Here is a 19,825-nt window from a genome sequence, read left to right as displayed (position 1 = left end):
GCGTAGCAGAAAGAAATACTAGAGCCACGTAGGAGCGGGAAAAGAAGTGGGCGAATGAGTGTGGAAGCCAAAGGTTCCTGAGAAGAGACAGCTGTGGGTGTAGGGCATAAGTTAAAAAGTAGACTGATACAGAAAAAAAGGGGAATTGTTGGGGGAAAGAACGAGTTCAGACGGAGGGGTAGGGTGAAAGAAATGGTAAAGAGGCGATGTGAAGTACTGGCAAGGCTGGGGTATTTCTTTTTTGTGTGTGCTGCCATACTTCTGGCTATTTCCCAAGATGAAGGAACATCTGTGGTGCACCACCATCATTCTGTGATAGCATGCTCAGATTACTGCACCAGTAATAGAAGTGTCATTGCTATATAAAAAAAGACTTAAGATCAAAAAACCTGCATGCTTCTAGAAAAGAGGATATCCAAAATTTTATTTCAATGTAACATTTTTCATTGGACGATAATGAGTAATTACTCTAGTGTTTTATAAAGGTGTCATTCATCCAAGAGCAGAACACGTTGAACCCCACTCGTAAGTCTTTTAACTAATGCTCATGGAGTTATAATTTCATACCCAAAAGCATTATAGACAGGTGCAACAACACAGTGTAACCTTGTGATAAGCTTCACATTCATGCATAGCTAGTCATGGACATTAGGCACAAGCATAACTTTGCTTGAGCATCAAGCAAATCCGTTTTATGCAGACGGTTGCCCACAACTGACTTGTGGAAGTGATGTGAATTGTCAGCACCATGGTTACTGCAATGCTTGGCTGCAGTAAGGGTGCAACTGAGAATGAATATGACAGAGGGGGACATTTGCAAGTGCTGACCTCTAACATGTTTTGAGGATGTCCACAGCATTTAATATCAGGATCAAATACGCACACACAAGAGTAAAACCCATGTAAAACATATATGAACAGTGGAATTTTTGTGATATTGTGTGGTAACAGAATTTACCTCTCTTGCAGCGTCTGCTTAGAAATAAATATTAAAATTCTTTTTTCATCATTAAGAGACATGGCAGTGTGGAACTCGCACAAAAGACGAAATTAATTGCCTGCCATATTCTACCAGGCGCCTGCATAAAATAGCGCTGTTCAGGGGCACGACAACATGTGGACGTAGTATGCATACTGACATTATACAAGAACGTGCAGATATTACACGGCCTCTCATTCCCCTGTAACAAAAGTCAAACCTCAAATACTCATAGCAGCAGTGAAGCGTTATCACAAGCACGTGTGTAAGACATTGTCTGTGTGTAGGTCTATGCGCGGTGGCTCCAATCAAGAGCCACTGCACTTTCACTGCCACAAGTGTCTCAGTTGAAGTAGGGACACTTGACTGAAGGGTTCATTCTGGAGCCCGGCTTGCAGTTGAAGGCCTCGGCATAGGGCTCAAAATGCATTGCTGCCTTGTTGCAGTCGCCGCCGAAGGACCTGTTGGCATTTGCAGAAAAAAACTAAGTTTAGTAACATTTCCAGAGCTTATGGAACTGCTTTTGAACATCCTTGGACCACCATGCTTTTTACACTAGTAATTACAGGCAAGTTCTTCTCTAGCGAAAACTGAAACGAAAGTGGCTGAAAGAGTACTCAGCCTAAGTGCTGCACCCTTGTTCATTAGTAAGTGTGCCTCTGACAGCAGCAAGGCGCATTTTGATGTTGATGGAGTCGCATGACAAGCAGACCATGAGAATGTTCAAGGGGACAGAGCTCTGAATTTGAGGCTGACAGACAGTAACAAGTATGCGTGTGTCCACACTATTGAGCTGAACACAAGGCATCATGAACGTGAAAAAAGTTGAGCCGTTGGAAGCAGCATTGTTAAGGCTAGCAACCCATGATTAGTTAATGTGCTAGTTTCTGTTCAGCTTACAAATTGGGATTGAATGCTAGTTTAAACCGAAAAAGTATGTTGAACTCAATTTTTGAAATATGGTTTTAACCGAAAATGGTCAATACCTTTGACATGCATGCCGCAGCCAGCTGTCTATCACGTAGGAATTATTCAGTCAGAGGATAAAATTAACTGAGTACAGAAGCCACTGCTATGGTTATGCAGCAGTTCCACCACTGTCATCAGCATGCAGACCAATTCCCCGGTTTCTCGCTCAGCCTAGCACAACAACCCAGAGGTAGCAAATGGCAACCCATCTTTTAGAAATCAATTTCCACTTGCGTTTTTGTGTAACGGTTTCGCCGCTTCTGAACTTTTCATATTGGCAATACCAATTCCTTCTACAAGCATGGATGTAAGTGCTCTGTTAGTAACTAAAGACCTTTTGTGTGCTAATTAGTGGTAAATTGAGTGCTTAGCATGTAAAATACCAAGGTAAACTGTAACTTTTTACTGCCTCGTATCACCGAAAGAAAACAGCTATTCATCCTTAAGAATAATATTCGCCAAGAAAAAACAACGAAAACTGCTTTCTGAAATAAGCACCGAAAAAATTCCGCTGAATCTTAAAAAAATAAAAACGGAATTTCCAACTTGTATTCATAAAACATGCTCTTAATGCACACTTGCAATTTTGACCTCAGTGCAGACAGTGTAAGAGAAAAGCGCATTTATCGACACGTGCTTGCTCTTCAGTGATACGGACGGGCCAGGAATGAACAAAATTGAAAATAAACTAAAAGGCACTTATGGAAGCCAGCATCAGTCCACTTTTTTTCTTAAGCACTGCAGTTTACTGCAACACTGTGGTCCGAGTGAACCATCTGCAGTCGCAGAGTTGGCGTCCCTCAAGAAGACTTAAGGATGGTTTGCGTGAAACAACAGATTGCCGTCTACCGTTCACAGTCAAACTCCATGTCTGCAGAAGGGTCATGCAATTTAAGAGGACTCGAGCTTACTTGATGGTTTTGGGCAGGCGGCAGAGCGTGAAGCAGGCCGTGATGAAGAACACCTGCTGCTCGGTGTATTCGCTCATGATGCGCCTGTGAAGGAGGTCCTGCGCCGCGTCATTAGCGTCGTCATCATTTGGGTCTTTTGGCTTGCGCCGACGCTGATGCTGGAAGGCCGCATGTGTCGCCTCGAGCGCCGGAATCTCCGGGAAGGGGCTGTCATAGGCCGGCGCTACGCAGGCCGCCCTGTGCATGTGGGGATGCGCCGGCATTCCTGTTTACACTGATGTGGTGATCACTGCAAAACTGCGTTCCATAGTGATCTCTGTGCTTAGAGCGAAAAGGTATCCTTAATTTTTCTTTGCAGCGAAAGCTGTTATACGCAGCCCAACATCTTGCGCACCCGATAGTTACATTAAAAAAGTGGTATAGGTCACACATTGGTAAAAAAAATGACTTATTGTTTGCTGTCACGTGGCACTCCTCAGGCTCTTTGTATTCAGCGTACTCAGCTGATCAACTAAGAGCCTTTTCTTCCGGCATTTAAAGAAAGTCCGCATACTACAAGGAAAAAAAATGGCCGTGGTTTAGCTCTGGTTAACGCGAGTTGAATTGTGAAAGCTTCGTTTCCTCGGCAAGTCGTCTACGCATCGTCTCATTCCGATGCTCTTGAGAACTCAAACCGGTCTCTTCCACAGTTGAAGAGTCACTCCGGGACGTGGCGCGACTTCTAACTGCATTATTCGTTATGACGCTTCTCGAGTCGTGCGGTGCCTTCTGGCGTCTCTTGAGCGCGTTGTCTCTTCCTCGATCGCTTCGTTCTGTCGTTGTTGCGTCTCTTTTGCGCTCTCCATAACGACTACAATACTGTTGCTGTTGCTGACAGGAAGAAAGGAAAGTGCACGGGCCTGCTCACTGGCTCAAGCCGAGCCACAATCGCTGCCGCGTGCTGAAAGTAGGAGAGTTAAAAGGATATTAGAGGAAAGATAGAAAGAAAAGGCGCCGCGCGCTAATAGGCCCACAGGCCCCGGGCCGATCCCGGAGGCAGTGTAATACCGGGCCGACCCGTGCCAGAGTGCGTCTAGCACTCCGCCATATTCAAAAAATAAGTTTAATATCTTGGGTCCAAGGACCAGCAGCAGATGTTAAATCAGTGCTCAGGTACAATACACTGAGGCGAAGCATTGTGTGTGTGTGTGTGCGCGCGTGTGTGTGTGTGTGTGTGTGTGTGTGTGTGTGTGTGTGTGTGTGTGTGTGTGTGTGTGTGTGTGTGTGTGTGTGTGTGTGTGTGTGTGTGTGTGTGTGTGTGTGTGTGTGTGTGTGTGTGTGTGTGTGTGTGTGTGTGTGTGCGTGCGTGCGTGTGTGTGTGCGCATACACCGCGAGGTACCCCAGCGGGGCTAATAATAATTGGTTTCTGGTGGAGCGGCGTTTCTAGGCAACGGCGGCTCTAGGTCGGCCACGGCATACGGCGCGACGAGCCGAAATGGCTCGCTGGCTGGCGTAGTAAAGCTTTCGCTTTAAAAGCTCATGCTCTGCCGTATTGTAGCGCTCCCAGCCGCGTTCAGAACGAGCGAAACGAGCGCGCTGACCGTCCCCAGGTGAGCGCCCGCCGCTCAGTTCTACGGGCTGCTCATGCAAAAAAAAAAAAAACGTATATATGCTGCTTTGCACAACTGATGATAATGAGCACTGGCACCGCACAGTATACGGGCGGCTTTGCGTTTGGCCTCCAGCGAAGCGCGGCTGCCACGCATTTGGCAGAGCAAGCAGGAAACGAGGACCACATAGGAGATCCGTTGCTAGAAAAACTGAATAGGTGGCTGTTTATTAACCCTGTCAAATCTTCACAAAACGCTTTTAGGCCTAAAATTAATATGCATAACTAATTAAGTGATTTTTTAAATACTCTGAGGACTATAACACGTACGACGACAAACACCATGTCGTTGGTTTCACCCAGCTGCGCTGTACCACTTTTTTTTTCTTTGCTCAAGTTACGTGAAGCACCCTGTATATAGCAACGTGGTAAGTTCCAGGACACGGTTGTTTCTTGAATGCATCCACTGCACGCTTCCGGAAGCAGAATCTCGCCACCACTCGGGCCTCGGATGTGCTGCAGCGACGTGGACTGTCAGGCACCTAGTGCAGTGAGGCCGTGTCTGGCCCGGGCCAGCAGCCCACATCAGTGGATGTTTAAATTTTTATCTCTCTCGGGATCGAATTATCCAAGAACATTGAGCACACAAACACTTCTCATTTCTCTCCGTCCACCTTTGCGCGCCGCCACGGATGAGCGTGAAAGCCAGAGGAAGAGGGTAAACTTTAATAACAAAGATAAAAACCTTTCCAGGAAGGCTTCTCAATCCAAAAGCCATCTGGCCTTCCTTTCCAAACTAGCACGCGGTCAATCGGCTAGCGCTGTTCACCGACTCCTGTTTCCGAAAGGCGGTCTCCCAGATGGTCCGAATGGGTGTGTCGGTGGGACACAGATGGGATGTGGGCATTCCCAGATGTCCAGTCCGCAAGCACTAAGACGTTGGTTGCCAAAGCGCGTTGCTTTCGCGTAGTTGAGCGCGTTACGTATACCAGGACGTAAACACTTCGCAGCAATGCAGGTCAGTGTAAGCATGACGCCATTATGTTGCCACTGGTGATGTCGCTGCATGCTGACCAATCAGCGCACGTGACGCGGCATTAGGACGCCAATGACGCAGCAGAACCGGAGAGCATGCCCTTAAAAGCTGTAGAAGTTCGTGACGCCAAGCGTGAAGATGGCGGCCATGACTGTGGGAAGCAGCGGAAAAGGGGCAAAGGATGTTCGCCGTTCGTCTCTGGAAGAGGCGAAATCACGTCGAAAGACATCGTCCCGGAAAGACTTGCCTTTTTTGCGCGGCCTCCTTCCACTGCGGAGAAGCCCAGGTGTCGGGTAAGACGTTCCCTTCGGGGTCGATCTTGAGTCCGCCGCTGTCCAGGGCGCGCAGTAGCTGGCGGGCGAAGGAGAAACCCAGACCACCGTAGAGCACAGCCGGTGTGGCTTGCACCGCCTTCAGGACGCCGTGCAGGGCGGCCACCGAGATAAGCACGCGGTTCTGCAGGTAGTCGTAGTCGAAGTAGGGCAGCACGTAATTGGGCGGCATGTCCGGGTCCTTCCGGAAGCCCGGTACGTCGTACAGGACGCGCAGGCTTTTCTGGGCGTCGACCCAGTGTTCGATGAAGAGGGACGTGTTCGTCGTGATGCTCGCAGCGAAGTTTGCGTACAGCTCGTTGAGTCGCTCGTTGGACAAGATGAACTCCGGCGGCCATAGTACCGTGCGCATTTTGTGGAGCTTCTTGAGCGCCACCTGCCTCGTGGCCTTGTCTGCCCACACGAGCGAGCTGACCTTGTCGCGGGCGGCCTGCGTGTTGACAAGCATGCCCATGGGGTTCGACCTGTGCTTTGCAGCCACACGTACGTAAGAAAACGCTGTCATGTACGGCAGATTGCTACCACTAATGAAAATTCGAGCACGCCGGATAGGCCTAGAGCATGCAGTTTAGAAGACACGTTCACTCCCCAGGTCGTCGACTTCTCCACAGCTTTACGAGAATTTAATGCGTACTGAAAACAGTTTCCTACTGTGAAAATGAAGTGCAGACGCTCGCAGAAGTTTTCGGAGCCCAGAAGATATGAAAAAGCTTAATTTGCTCGCTGCATAGAGGAGGGGTTGGAGTGCATGTCACATCTTTCGATTCGTGGGCGTAGCATGAACTGCCAAGCGGTTGCCTACAAGTTTATCAGCCTCGAATGAATCCAATAAATGCAGGCTTTGTCTTGGCCTCATGCAATGGGGTAAAATGCTTTGGAAGAGGATTTCTGACCCAACTTTTGATGTAACATTTTTCTAAAAATTCGTGTGCACTTCCACAAGCTCATGTTCTATAAGCGACTGGCGGTCAGTCTTCATCGCTTGTGCGCGAAAAGTTAAAAACTATCACTGCCTCCGAAGGCAGCAGTGGGTCGGTGCTAATAATAATAATAATAATAATAATAATAATAATAATAATTGGTTTTGGGGGAAAGGAAATGGCGCAGTATCTGCCTCATATATCGTTGGACACCTGAACCGCGCCGCAAGTGAGGGGATAAAGGAGGGAGTGAAAGAAGAGAGGAAGAAAGAGGTGCCGTAGCGGAGGGTTCCGGAATAATTTCGACCACCTGGGGATCTTTAACGTTTACTGACATCGCACAGCACACGGGTTCCTTAGCGTTTTGCGTCCATAAAAACGCAGCCGCCGTGGTCGGGTTCGAACCCGGGAACTCCGGATCAGTAGCCAGAAGGCGTCATCTGCTTTGGTAGGGCCAGTCGCTCTGTTCAGTGGTCTCTGTGTATGCGCCAACGGTCATCTCTCTCTATGCATGCGACGCCACGTACAACGCAAAACCGCAGTACGTATCGTACCTCGCAAACGTTGCTGAAGACGTCATCGACGAGGCGTCGAATGCGGCTCGTGAAGCGGGGGAAGACATAGAGGGCGGGCACCAGCGGTCCGTACGCGTCCTCCACCTCCGTGGCACAGAACACGTGTCTGCGCTCGGCGGCCTTGGCCTTGTCCGCATACTTTGCCGCCAACAGGTCCCGATCGGCCAGGGCAGCGAATACCTGCAGTACAGATTTATCAGTGCAATCGCTAAAAGGATAGACACCAAATTGCTTGCATGTTTTCGACTTTCATACGATGTGTTAGACATTGGTATACACGGAGCACCCCGTGGTATTCGCCTACGACCGCTAAATAATTTATAATTGAATTTATTCTTGACGCTGCCTCGGTTTAATCAACCTAACGATGGATGTGACATGTGTAGTAGAACTGTAGGTCATGTGCGGCACCTAAAAACGGTAATATAACTGCTTATACGTCGTTTGTTAAAATTCTACATCTTGAAGCAGACTACAGTTTAAGCGCTGTAGTGAGTTAAAGCTACGTATCAGCGTTTATATTTCAGTTTGTTCGTGCCTCACGTGACCTAAAAGTTCAACTATACGTCACGGCCGTCGTTCAGTTGATGAAGCCGAAACAGCATGAGAGAAAATGAATTATAAATTATTTAGCGGTCGTAGGCGAATATCACGTGGTAAACCATGTATTCTAATCTCTGAAGCGTCACCTGAAAAAAGAAATCAGAATAAAATTGGGGTCTATAGTCCTTTAAGGCAGTATTCCGCTGACTGATCCTCGATCTTCACGTACGGCGAAGGAATATTTTTCGTCGGCGTCCCTGGTGTTCATTTGACCGTAGCTAGGCCTAATACCGCTATCGAAGGAAAGAAGCGAGCGCCGATTTCTTACCAGTCAAACAGTGACGCAACTGGTGCCACTCGGCTACAGATGGCTCGGTAACAGCGAAGGGCGCCGCCATATTGGAAACCGGGCTGTGCTCGTAAAATGCCATTGGCCTGAAGATTAAGCTCCCCTACGTTCTGGCCACAGCCTAGAAAACCGATTGCTCCGAAGGTCGAGAAAAGAAATGGTTTGTGTTTTCTATTGAGGTGGTGTACTTGCCCTTACTGTTCGTAGTTGGAGGGGGTCCTTACGTCGCCTAAAAGAAAGACGATCTTCTCAGTGCACGAGACACGCGTGTATGAACTTCTTATTGGACTATCTGGATGAACTACGGAGCTTTCGATCTCTGCCAGTGTCACCGAACTTTCTCCTACAATTATTGCAGTGCTGGTAAGCCTGAACCCGGAACTTAGAAGCCGAGCATTTCCCCTGCCCTCCATTATGCCTAAAGAGCTGGTTAAGGTATCCGAGTGAGTTGGTTGGCATTGGGTTGGAATTGTGTCTGTTTTCTGACGAAAATAAGTCTACCCCTACCTGTTGACCATCATTGGAACCGCGTACGCATCGGCCACATTTTCACTGAAGACAATTTGCGATAGGTTTGAGCACGTGAGAGCATATGCTTTTTAAGAAACCTTCAAGCTCTGATAAGCTTGAAAAGTTACTTAAAAAGTGCATGAGATAAGTTTGACGTCGACATTGATAGCATGTTCAAGGCGTCATCAGCCTGTGAACATTTCTTTTCTTGCCACGGACCCATTTTCGAAAGCTCCTCGAGGCTGCCGAGGGTTTTTATGGTTTATGAGGGTGTTAACGTCCGACTGAGGCTATGAGGGACGCCGTATAGTTCATGAAGGGCTCCGGAAATTTCGACCACCTGGGGTTCTTTAACGTGCACTGACATCGCACAGTACACGGGCCTCTAGAATTTCACCTCCATCGAAATTCGACCGCCGCGGCCGGGATCGAACCCGCGCCTTTCGGGTCGAGAGAATGACCTTTAAAATACTGTGGTTCGTTCAGTCTATAGTGGGCGCGCCACTGACCTGAATGAAGAACCATGAGAGGTGGCGCAACAACACGGTGGCGTTGTGCACGGCGAACAGTCGGTCCACCACGATGAGCAGCGCCATATCCGTGACCGTGAGGGTGTCGGCTGGCGCGAAGCCATCAGCGCGCTCAGAGCTGTTCGTCGCTTCCTTCACGGGAGCAGTGTTGGCGCTCAGCTGCTCGATCCAACGGCTGGCTGGCAAGCGCGGCGTGCGGACGCCGATATCGCCGAGCTCGAACTGGGCGGGCTCCTTGTTCTCATTGTTGACAACGCCCAGGAGCTCCTCGAAGACGGCCGCCTCGACTGTGGACACGTGCTTCACGTAGGCGTCGCTTCGCTTGGGCAGGCCGGCGCCGAACGCGGCGTAGAAGGTGTCCCAGTAGTCGATGTAGCTGTGCTCGTGCAGGATCTCGCTGTGGTGCACCGACCAGAAGCCAACGAACTGGCCCATCTTCATGAACAAGTGACGGCGGCTGCTGTTGCTGCCGGTGTGCCCGTCCGACGGGGTGCCCTCGTCAAATGCTGGGCTCTTCGATGGCAGGCGCAGAGGCTCGAGATCGAACCACAGACCCAGATGCCACCTGCGGTTTTAGGAGCGTGCACGGGTCAGTGGTGCTAAAGATATACCTATAGCGGCCCTGCGGCATGCAACACGTGAGATGGCCGAGTGCCAAGAAAACAACTATGCATGGTGCACAATTTTAAACTGCCATTTAATTTTTTTTATTCCTCTCATTTGCTTCATATCTTCATAGCAGTGTATCTTGTGGCGCACCTATTTGGCGATGAGGTAAAAATGAAAGTGTATGCAATGGGGTCTAAACGCGAGCTCAACTGTTTTAGTTCAGTGCCTGTGACGTAAGACAGATTTGAGCACCGAGTACGAAAGCAAGCTTGTTCTGCTAGAACTCTCGATCGGGGAAACGTATACCGCAATTTGCTTAGTCTACTGGTAGTTCAAGGTTTTAGGAATCGTACGAATACATAATTTTTTTTGCTTCTTTTCTTCTCCGACCTTCGTCGGAGAGTGGAGTCAGGCGTGGCGACCCCCCCCCCCCCCCATCCCCGCACACACACATTAGATGACAGCCTGTGCAGTTATTTTATGGTGTAACGCGTGCGAATATATTTCCCGGGTGACGCCTGTTGCTTCACTGCGTCCCCTGTGTGTGTTAACGCGGAAGACAACTTGCAGCAGCTACTGACACGAAAGATCACAAGATTGTCATCTTGGGTAATTCCACTACAGCACAATTAAAAAATTCGTCAATCATTCTTCTGTACGTCAACCGCGCCCGCCTATAAACTGCTTCACCTCGTCATTTCTTCTGTTTCTCTGTTCTGTCGCGGCAGTTTTCCACTTTCTCTGGTATTTACCGTTTTCGGCGCTTTACACCCCCACTGCGTGAAAAGTCCACTTCTTTCCCAAGTGCGACCAAAATCAACTAGCCCAACAGCTAGTTCTCCAACTAAAAAATTCTGGCCGGACAGCTTCTGCATTCACTTTGGCGTGCCTCGTGGCCCTTAGTATTGTTTTGACACGTAACGGTTAATTAACCAGCCTGTATTGTAACCTGAAATCTATTGCTTTCCACTGCTCAGAGCGGCGTCCTTTTTTTTTTCGGCTACGGCGTTAGCCTCCATGATTTTGCCCTGCTGTCACAGTATTCACGAACATTATCTGATTATATCGTTGATTGTTGATGAGCCTTGTTGATTACGCACTTTAAACACGAATTACCCTGTAAGGGAGTAAACTGTACTCTAGCGCGCGCTGTAAAGTGCCAGGGTATGTTTCTCAAGCCCTGGCATAAATTTTCAACACCGCTAAAAATACAGAATACTTACAGTTCGCGACGGAAACAGATTCCCTCTTCAAAAACGCGACGTGTTTGCAATTACCAAGATTTTAACTGAGGTTTCAATCCTCTCTTTGCTCCCCCCCCCCCCCCCTCGATGCCGAGCTTAAAAGAGTCCTTACGTTGCTAACTGCATCAAGTTACTATGCTTTCAGGTACATCTCCGTTGCTAACAGTCAGCATTCCGATTAATGATCGAAATTTACCTCGTGACTTATGCTGCCTGTGGAGTTCGCTGACCTTTCCGCGAACTCGTTGGTCTGGTGTTCGCAAGGAAGGCCGCTCCAGTGGGGTCGGAAGTCCCCAACAAAGGGGCCCGTCCCGTCCCTGCCTCCCCTTCGTGCGGCGGGCGTCCTCGTTTACGCCGCGCCGTCACGGGCATGACCCGCCGGGAAAACGCTAACCATGTACAGCTGTCGACATGTGTGCGTTGTCAAGGGGTCGCCGAGGTTTCGGGAATGCAAGAGATACGGCTGAGTAGGAGCAGAGTGACCGGAAGCCCACTATTCCCGTAACGACTGTGTTCGTCTCGTGCGGTGTGTCCTGTAAACACTTTAGGGATCGTTTCGTCTGCATATGTTTGTCGCGTGTGCGACATAGAGAGGAAAGTGGTAACTGCTGGGCCGTGGGTGCCGTGGGATAGGGTGGTCGCGTTTGTGCTGTTCGTGTGTTTGATTGCAACCTCTCCTTTCCCAAATGTTTAATCAGCACTCTTTCCCCAATCTGTGATTAGTTGGCGGAAACCTTCTTTTACTTTCCCTGACCACTGATTGGTGAGGTGTGGCGCTTTTAATTTTATTGGTTGCTGTCTCCGCAAGGGCGGAGACAGAGGGTTTAAAAACAAGCGCTCTGGGTTGAACGAGGGCTGAATTCGTCTGATCAACGGTTTAGTCATGTAAATAGTTTTCTCCTTGCTTTGCTTCTTCTCGTTTTATTTATGCTGTAAATAAATAGTAACCTTCTTGCTTCGAGTAACGTGAATGTTTGCGAGTTATAACCACTGGGTCATCAAGAAACCCCGATTTCATCATCAACTACTGATCCGGAGTTCCCGGGTTCTAACCCGACCGCGGCGGCTGCGTTTTTATGGACGCAAAACGCTAAGGCGCCCGTGTGCTGTGCGATGTGAGTGCACGTTAAAGATCCCCAGGTGGTCGAAATTATTCCGGAGCCCTCCACTACGGCACCTCTTCTTCCTTTCGTATTTCACTCCCTCCTTTATCCCTTCCCTTACGGCGCGGTTCAGGTGTCCAACGATATATGAGACAGATAATGCGCCATTTCCTTTCCCTCAAAACCAATTAAATAAAAACATCATCAACAAGGTGTTTCCTCTCATCACCACCTGAAGGGGGAAACTCAACTCTGCCCCTTAAAGTGAGTGAGCCAGAGGACTGCTTACTCATTTTTACTCCCTTGTAGGGCAATTCATTCTTGTCGGCGATTGAGTGTACTCGCCTGTAGGACAGGTCGATGAGCACCCCGAGCGGGTCCACGTCGGCGCTGGGCTCGTCGGGCCACGGGATCCGCAGCTTGGACATGAAGCCGCGCAGCATGCGCTTGCCCTCCTCGCTGCCATTAGTGCTGTTCTGCACGCAGGCCTCGAACATGGCGAGCGGCTTGGCGCCGGCGAACAGGTGGTTGCTGCCTTCGACCAGCGACGAGTAGAAGCCGTCGAACCAGTCGTGGAACGCCAGGCTGTCGAGAGCCGCGCCGTAGTTGTCGTAGCTGCCGCCCACGGGCCGCCAGCGCGAGCACGCGAAGGCGTTCAGGTCCTCGCACGGGTCGGCCTTAGGGTTAACCATCGCTGTGATCAGCTGCGCGTGCTGGCGGCAGTCCTGTCGTGGGGAAACGTGCGCGCGGCTCGCGCTGCTGGTAACGCCGTTCTCCACAAAAAGCGTGCATTGGGCATCACGGAGACGCCCGTGTGCTGTGCGATGTCAGTGCACGTTAAAGATCCCCAGGTGGTCGAAATTATTCCGGAGCCCTCCACTACGGCACCTCTCCCTTCCTTTCTTCTTTCACTCCCTCCTTTATCCCTTCCCTTGCGGCGCGGTTCAGGTTATCCCTTCCCTTACGGCGCGGTTCAGGTGTCCAACGATACATGAGACAGATACTGCGCCATTTCCTTTCCACCAAAAACCAATTATTATTATTATTATATATGAGACAGATACTGCGCCATTTTCTTTCCCCCAAAAACCAATTATTATTATTATTATTATTATTATTATCACAGAGCACTTCCACCGAATGTCACAGCTGGCGTGAACCTGGTTATATCCTTCGAGTGTTTGCCTTATCACAGCACCACTTTTACAGCATTCGTTTAGCCATATATAGCCTTGCATTCTATTGGGAAATGTATAGGGCCAGCTGTAGGACGTCCATTACTTAACTGATTTAACTTAACTGATCGAATTAATGGAATTCAAGTTAATTTAATTCAATCCACCTGCCACGGTGTCAGGCGGTAGTAGACGACAGGTGACCTGGTTATATTTTGTAGCGATATAGCTACATTACGGTAGCATTTCGAGTCTTCAGCGTGGTGGCGGCGCCTCCACGCTGTCGCGTGGTTGGTCACGTGGTGCGGAGCAGCTGCCGGCGGCGCGGCGACGTGGCTGATCACGTGGTTGGTCACGTGGTCAAGTTCCACTCGGCCAGCTGTAGCTATCGCGTCACTCCAGGTTTAACCAAAGCTAAACCACCGCCATTTTTTTTTCTCATTCGCATGAGCACGGCTTTAAGGCTAATGATGTAGGTTCCACGGCCACAAGCAGGGATTAATGGCTAAACCAAAGGTATAACAGCTCTAGGTGATCAATGCGCTAAGCCGGTAAGCTTGGCCTTACAAATTTTATTTGATTCCGGGACTGTGTATGATATGGCGGAAGATACATGGGCCATTTATCTTGTATTGTACGTATTATATGGCATATTGTATTATATGGCCAAATAAGAATACTACTACTACTACTACACGTGCCCCATAGAAATTGGAAGATTCGAATTTCCTCGCAGCACGGGAGCCAAATGCAAAGCCCTGTGAATAGGCGCGTATATATGGGATAATCATTAAGAGCTTAGTGAAATAGGTCACTTAGGAGACAGTACTGCTAACAGGCACAGTCACATCATGTTGTGACGGTGGCAGCTGAAGACTTTTCTTGGCGGGCTATCTCCTGGTGCTGGCCGAAGTTGACTTTAGGAGAACTAAAAGAAGAATTTTTGCGCACAGAACTGTGCCGCGAATGGTCGGCTTTGACCCAGCATTTATATGAACTGTCGCTACGGTGGAGTAATTGCCGGAAAGTGTACAAGCAAGCTGCGACTCAAATGTGATGGACGCGGAAGAAACAGTACGACGTGTTTTGCAAAGAGGTCCCTATACCTTCTGATCACTTTGAGGGCTTGTGGTTTGCTGTGACGTTCCCACTATACAGACTCACTGGTGGCTTGTACAGTTACTGTAGCTCCCACTATGTTAGGAAAGCTCCTCAACCTTTACACGAAGCTAATCGCAGGTTTAAGAAACGCACTACTCAATGCGCATGACCGCAATGCAGCTGCATAGAAATGCTTGTGGAGCCTATCCAAGTGAAAAATATTCCAGCGGCAAAGATGACCGCCATTCCAGCCTGGTGATTAAGCGTGTTGTTGATGTCCCGAGCTTCAACTTCTTTGCGACCGCAAACGCGGTAGCGTTACAAGGCCACATGTTTCCATACTGTTCTAAATCTAAGTGTTTTCATGTGATTGGTAAACAAGGATGGGGGCGAATTTAGCTACGCAGCGCCATATGTCCAGGATTTTTGGGGATGGTTCTTGCGTGCGACGATTCGCCACGTTCATTAGTTCATCTCGACCACTGAAGATAAGGTCATCGCGTTAGTCTCACTTGAGGAGAACGCGGTGTGTTCCTTGCTTCTTGAACTGACAAACCTTGCCAACCGACAAATCTTCGACCGACTTCCTTGCTTCTTAAACCGACAAAACGGGTGCGTATACACTTCCGTCTACAATCCAGATAAGAAAGTGTGATTTTATTTAGCGTTTGCGGATTATTTTAAAATCAGAGAGTTGGTGCGGTCTGTGCATGTGGATTGTACAAGGCTAAAATAAAAGACGATTAAATAAATAAATCAATTTATTCGTGGCTGGTTTTAGGGCGCGCAGCATTATATCGTGAAATTGATGGCCGTCAAAGGCGAAAGAAGTTATAACTTTCTCTGAATCGCCATTGTGGTTCCAGATATCCAAGGTACAAAATATGCCTTTGAAAGCTCGTGAAGTTGGCTTTCCTACGTTGCACGTTGATAAAATGGCGTCGCTCGCATTTTTATTGCAGCAAATACAGACGCAATTTGTTCATTCTATGATGCTCAATGAATCACTGGTTTAGACGACTATGCCATGCGCAGAGATGTCATTTTATAAATGTGCAATGTGGTAAAGCCAACTCAACGAGCTTCCAAAAGCGTATTTTTGATACTCGATGTTTCGCGAACCCCAATGGCGATTCAGAAAATTTGCGCATGGGGCTATGAGACATACTGTGGTGGAGGGCTCGGGGTTAATTTCGACCATCCAGGGTTTCTTAACGCGCGCTGACATTACATGGCACGTGAGCATCCATACATTTCGCCTCTATGGTCGGGATTCGATCCCGCAACCTCAGGCACATACAGCCGACCGTCAGGTATACCATGTCGCGTCGCGTCTCTCGTCAAAGTGTAGCACGTGAGAGCCCGTTTCCAGCTGCAGATCTGAGAACGAAGCGGAACCTGCACCGCAGCTGGAAGACTCGCCTGCGTCTGGCAGTACTGTTCCTCGGTGGCGTTTTGCTCGGGGTGGGGCCAGAGTCGCAGAACGACAATCAGCAGCACGACCACGAGAATGACGACAACGAGGAGGATGCAGAAGCAGGCCGAGAGGAGAACGATTGGGAAGCCATCGCTGGCGCTCCGCTTCCTCGGAATTGCCAGGCTGCCAGCCGAAGTCCCGGATACCCTCTGCGCAGCACGACGGCACCGCACGTGAATTCAACACTCAAGACGAATTGCTGCATCGGCTAGTTGGTTCTACGTACATGTTCGGCTTCACCACAGCGCACAAAACACGAGCGAAGTTGTGGTGGGATGCGTGAGCACAGTTCAAGTGGTTGTGGCGTCTTTCTGCCTCTCCGAGTTCGTTTTTTTTTTTATGTGCGCTGTAGTGAAGTCAACAATTCAATATGCGTAACGTCCATCAGTGCACATCCACACCCATGCATACACCTACACATAGGTTAGCATACATCTCGCGTAGTCATTAATACTCCTGGAGGAAAAACAGGTACTTGCTACTAATCATTATTATAGAAGCCATCCTTAACGCAACCAAAGGAAGACATGGAGATGAATTTTAAGGAAACTTAGGTAATCAAGAGGAATACGGAAACACATGCCGGAAGCGCGCGCTAGAATGCTCCGCAGACGTTCACATAGCGAACTGACAGATGTTTCGAGATGCGACCGGAACAATCCCTCGAATCATATAGTGAGCGAATTTCGCATACAGCATGGCAATCGAGTTCTGAGTCTGTTCTCAGAGAATCTTTGCTTCCTGGCTCCCGGCACGAAGTACTTTTCGCGCCGCTGTCATCGTGCTTTCAACTCACTAGCCCGAAGAATGCACTGAGACAACTTAGAAGTGCTTTGTTGGCCACAATCGGTGCATCTAGACTGGTGGTCACTCAGTCTTGTCGCCTCAGTTTGTTAAAGAAGGTACGCGCCCGCACGTTTTGTAAGCGTTATGGATAATACGGGGCCATCTGGATGAGATCTGCGACCGCGAACGGGACATCCTCTTAAGCTGCTCCTTTATGATGCCAATGACGGAGATCACCACTCACGGGCGGTTTAAGAGGAGCAGCAACAGCGAGCATATTCTGTGTTGAAAAGCAACGCCGACTCCCATTTTTCTCGTGAAGTTCAAGGAATGTTTTATCCGCCAACACCTTGTCTCTCTCCTTCCACGAACACCCGCATAGGCCACCTCTCTCAAAAGCCTCATCGTTCATGAAATCGCATGCACGCATGCGGGTGCTCCTTGTGAAAGCTGCCTGTGCTCACCGACTGCCGATGTCCGGAGCTGATCGTGGTCGAAGACTTCTTAGATGATATCACAATCCCGCTAGCGTCGCTTGGCATTGGTTCCGTGGCCATGACTGTCGCCGGCGCCGCCGGTTGAGCCCTGGCCGGTGAACTTTTGCCCGATAAGCGTAGTGAAGTCTCTGCCAATGCCGTGGTCTCTGCAGTTGCTGCATTGCATGAGGATGACACGCCTGTTCAATCAGGGCTTGTAAAGCTGCCACCAATTGGCTTTACTGAACATGGCGTGTTTTGAACTTCTACTAATCAACGATCCGTTGAAGGGGGTTTGGGCCAAGGACTCTTTTTCCCAGGCACATTACCCCTGAAAATTCAAGCACCAGGCCAGGCTAAAGCTTGTACCTGCTGAAAATTGATGAGTATCCGACGGCACTGGGTATCGAACCCAGCATCTCCTGCATACGAGGCGGATGCTTAACCACTAGGCCGCCACTGTGATTATTCGTACGGGAACCTGGCCTATTCGAAGACACGCCATAAACGGCTCTTGAGGTGGTTTCAGTTGTCAAGGGCCAACAGCTGCTACTGTTGCTGCCATCTAAACGTTCGGCTTGTCAAGCTGCTGTGCTGGAACATTTTTTTTTTGTTTTTTTAGCCCTCGGATGTATTCATTTTTCATATTTAAGGAGCTACTTTTATATGCAAGTTCTGCGGCCCTTGAGGAAGCCACGGCAGGTACATCAACGTGTCTTATGCTTGGTCAGGCAGGAAGAGCACCTGGTAAAGAACACAACAAAGAAGACCATATACCTGCCGATACTCCTGCTATAGAACTGCTTACCCTGACCTGTGTTGACATCCCCCGCCGGAACACACTCCTTTTTGCGCTTGGCCACCGAGACAGGACCAGTGCTTCCTTTCGGTGTGGCCGACAGTGGCGGCGCGGAGGCTGGCTCAGGCTCAGTACTCTTGGTGGTAGTGACCGCCCTGGACGCGGGCCCTGGCTTCATGGGGTTTGCCTTCTCTGTCCCGAGCTCGCCATCCACATCCGCCTGATGTTGCGCACGTGGAGAATCCGCGCGTTGCGTCCGCGGCGACTTGGGGGGACTCTTGGAACGGGATTCCGGGGAAGGCGGCTTGACAGTCGACTCGAGTGTGTCCGTGATGTCGGGGGGAGACCGCTCACCCGCTGCGCAGATGCATGGCGTTCCAGCTGCTACTGTTGCTGCCATCTAAACGTTCGGCTTGTCAAGCTGCTGTGCTGGAACATTGTTTTGTGTGTTTTTTTAGCCCTCGGGTGGATTCATTTTTCATATTTACGGAGCCAATTTTATATGCAAGTTCGGCGGCCTTTGAAGAAGCCACGGCAGGTATATCAACGTATCTTATGCTTGATCATGTTCCGTGCAAAGTATTCCGCCTCACTAAGCTTCGATGGCTTCGAGTCGCAACGATCTCGTAACGTTTCGTATCACTACGCTCCGCCTTCCCAACCAATCCACTGAAATCAGTAAGTAGGCTTCAGCGCGTTTTCTCGCTCACTGGGAGCAATTATTATGCAGAGATTGTGCAGATATAGTTGTACAGAGAATACTTACGACGCTGCTACTGAGCTGGAGGAGTTGAGAAGAGCAACGTTTTTTTATGGGGGGGGGGGGGGGGTTGCCATAGAGTCTTACATATTCGTGGCGGGGCCTCTGTAGATGAAACAAGCTATACTGCATATGGAATGCTGTCAGTATGCGTCTTCTCAGTACATACCTGATATGTCTTTTAATGCCTCAGTTACGACAAGTATTGAAACAAAACGCCCTCACGCTTACACAATTAGTGTTTGCTGGCCACAGGACCGGGGAGGACTGGGAGTGCAGCAACCCTCTTGCAAAAACACTGCTCCCTCCCGCCTCATCCGCGAGTTTAGTCCCTGGCAGAACGTTGCAGTAACACCTCCAGAAACCTCACCCAACCCCGATACTGCTGCTGCAGTGCATGCACTCACCTGTTTTCTTGGAACGGCGGTTGGGTGACTGGTTAGAGCGCTTACGGAGCTTGGAGTTCTTCTGCGAGGTCTCCGACTTCGTAGATGACGGAATAAGATCCATTTTCGGAGATGATCAATCCCGTGGCACGCCCTGAACCGCTGCCTCTTCTCTTTCTTCTTCACCTTCGATGACAGCACGTGCCCGCTCGTGGGGCGGGGCCAAACAAAAAGTGCTCAGGAAAAGGAGGGCAAGGTGCACTCCAGAAATTGGATCTTCAGTTCTGACTCGTCCATCTTCGCGAAATCATTCAACCAGTTTTTGCGAAGCAACGGATAGACTCGAAATTATTGTGCAGGAGCAAAACATTAACTTTAAATCAGTGTTGTGGTACAGTCTGTCAATAAGAGTACTCAGTCATCAATCTTTACAGGCAAGGATGGCCTGAGGCCTACGGAGGAAGTTGGAGGGTTATGTGAGGATTAGAACGACGGATTCCGAAACGAAGTCCAGCAGGGCACTGAGCTTGCGCTTGGCGTCGTCACTGAGGCTGTGCAGTGGCAGAGGAGGGCAGAAGTAATGGGAGGGGGGGGGGGGTGCTTGTCGTGCTGGGACAGTTAGCTAGGTCCAGGCGAAGTGACGCACATCGGCGTTGTAATCAGCAG

General features: G+C 49.4%; 2 protein-coding genes across 2 annotated transcripts; both read right to left on the bottom strand.

The window, feature by feature from the left end:
- Window positions 1-1,252: 1,252 nt before the first annotated feature.
- LOC144097617 (uncharacterized) lies at window positions 1,253-3,104 on the bottom strand. Its single transcript, XM_077630276.1, has 2 exons — window positions 2,860-3,104; window positions 1,253-1,440 (listed from the first exon to the last, which is right to left on the bottom strand). The coding sequence occupies exons 1-2, from the start codon at window positions 3,102-3,104 to the stop codon at window positions 1,323-1,325; spliced, it is 363 nt and encodes a 120-aa protein (XP_077486402.1). The 3' UTR covers window positions 1,253-1,322.
- A 2,547-nt stretch (window positions 3,105-5,651) lies between these two features.
- On the bottom strand, window positions 5,652-19,587 carry LOC144097616 (endothelin-converting enzyme 2-like). Its single transcript, XM_077630275.1, has 8 exons — window positions 19,181-19,587; window positions 18,023-18,370; window positions 17,203-17,390; window positions 15,898-16,101; window positions 12,545-12,924; window positions 9,223-9,808; window positions 7,291-7,491; window positions 5,652-6,246 (listed from the first exon to the last, which is right to left on the bottom strand). Exons 1-8 carry the CDS (start codon window positions 19,281-19,283, stop codon window positions 5,698-5,700), a joined length of 2,559 nt encoding a protein of 852 aa, XP_077486401.1. The 5' UTR covers window positions 19,284-19,587; the 3' UTR covers window positions 5,652-5,697.
- Between the last annotated feature and the right edge of the window lie 238 nt (window positions 19,588-19,825).

This window comes from Amblyomma americanum, chromosome 7, assembly GCF_052857255.1.
Source record: "Amblyomma americanum isolate KBUSLIRL-KWMA chromosome 7, ASM5285725v1, whole genome shotgun sequence".
NCBI lineage: Eukaryota > Metazoa > Arthropoda > Arachnida > Ixodida > Ixodidae > Amblyomma > Amblyomma americanum.
Note: the sequence above shows the minus strand (reverse complement) of the source record. Positions and strands in the feature narration are given on the sequence as shown.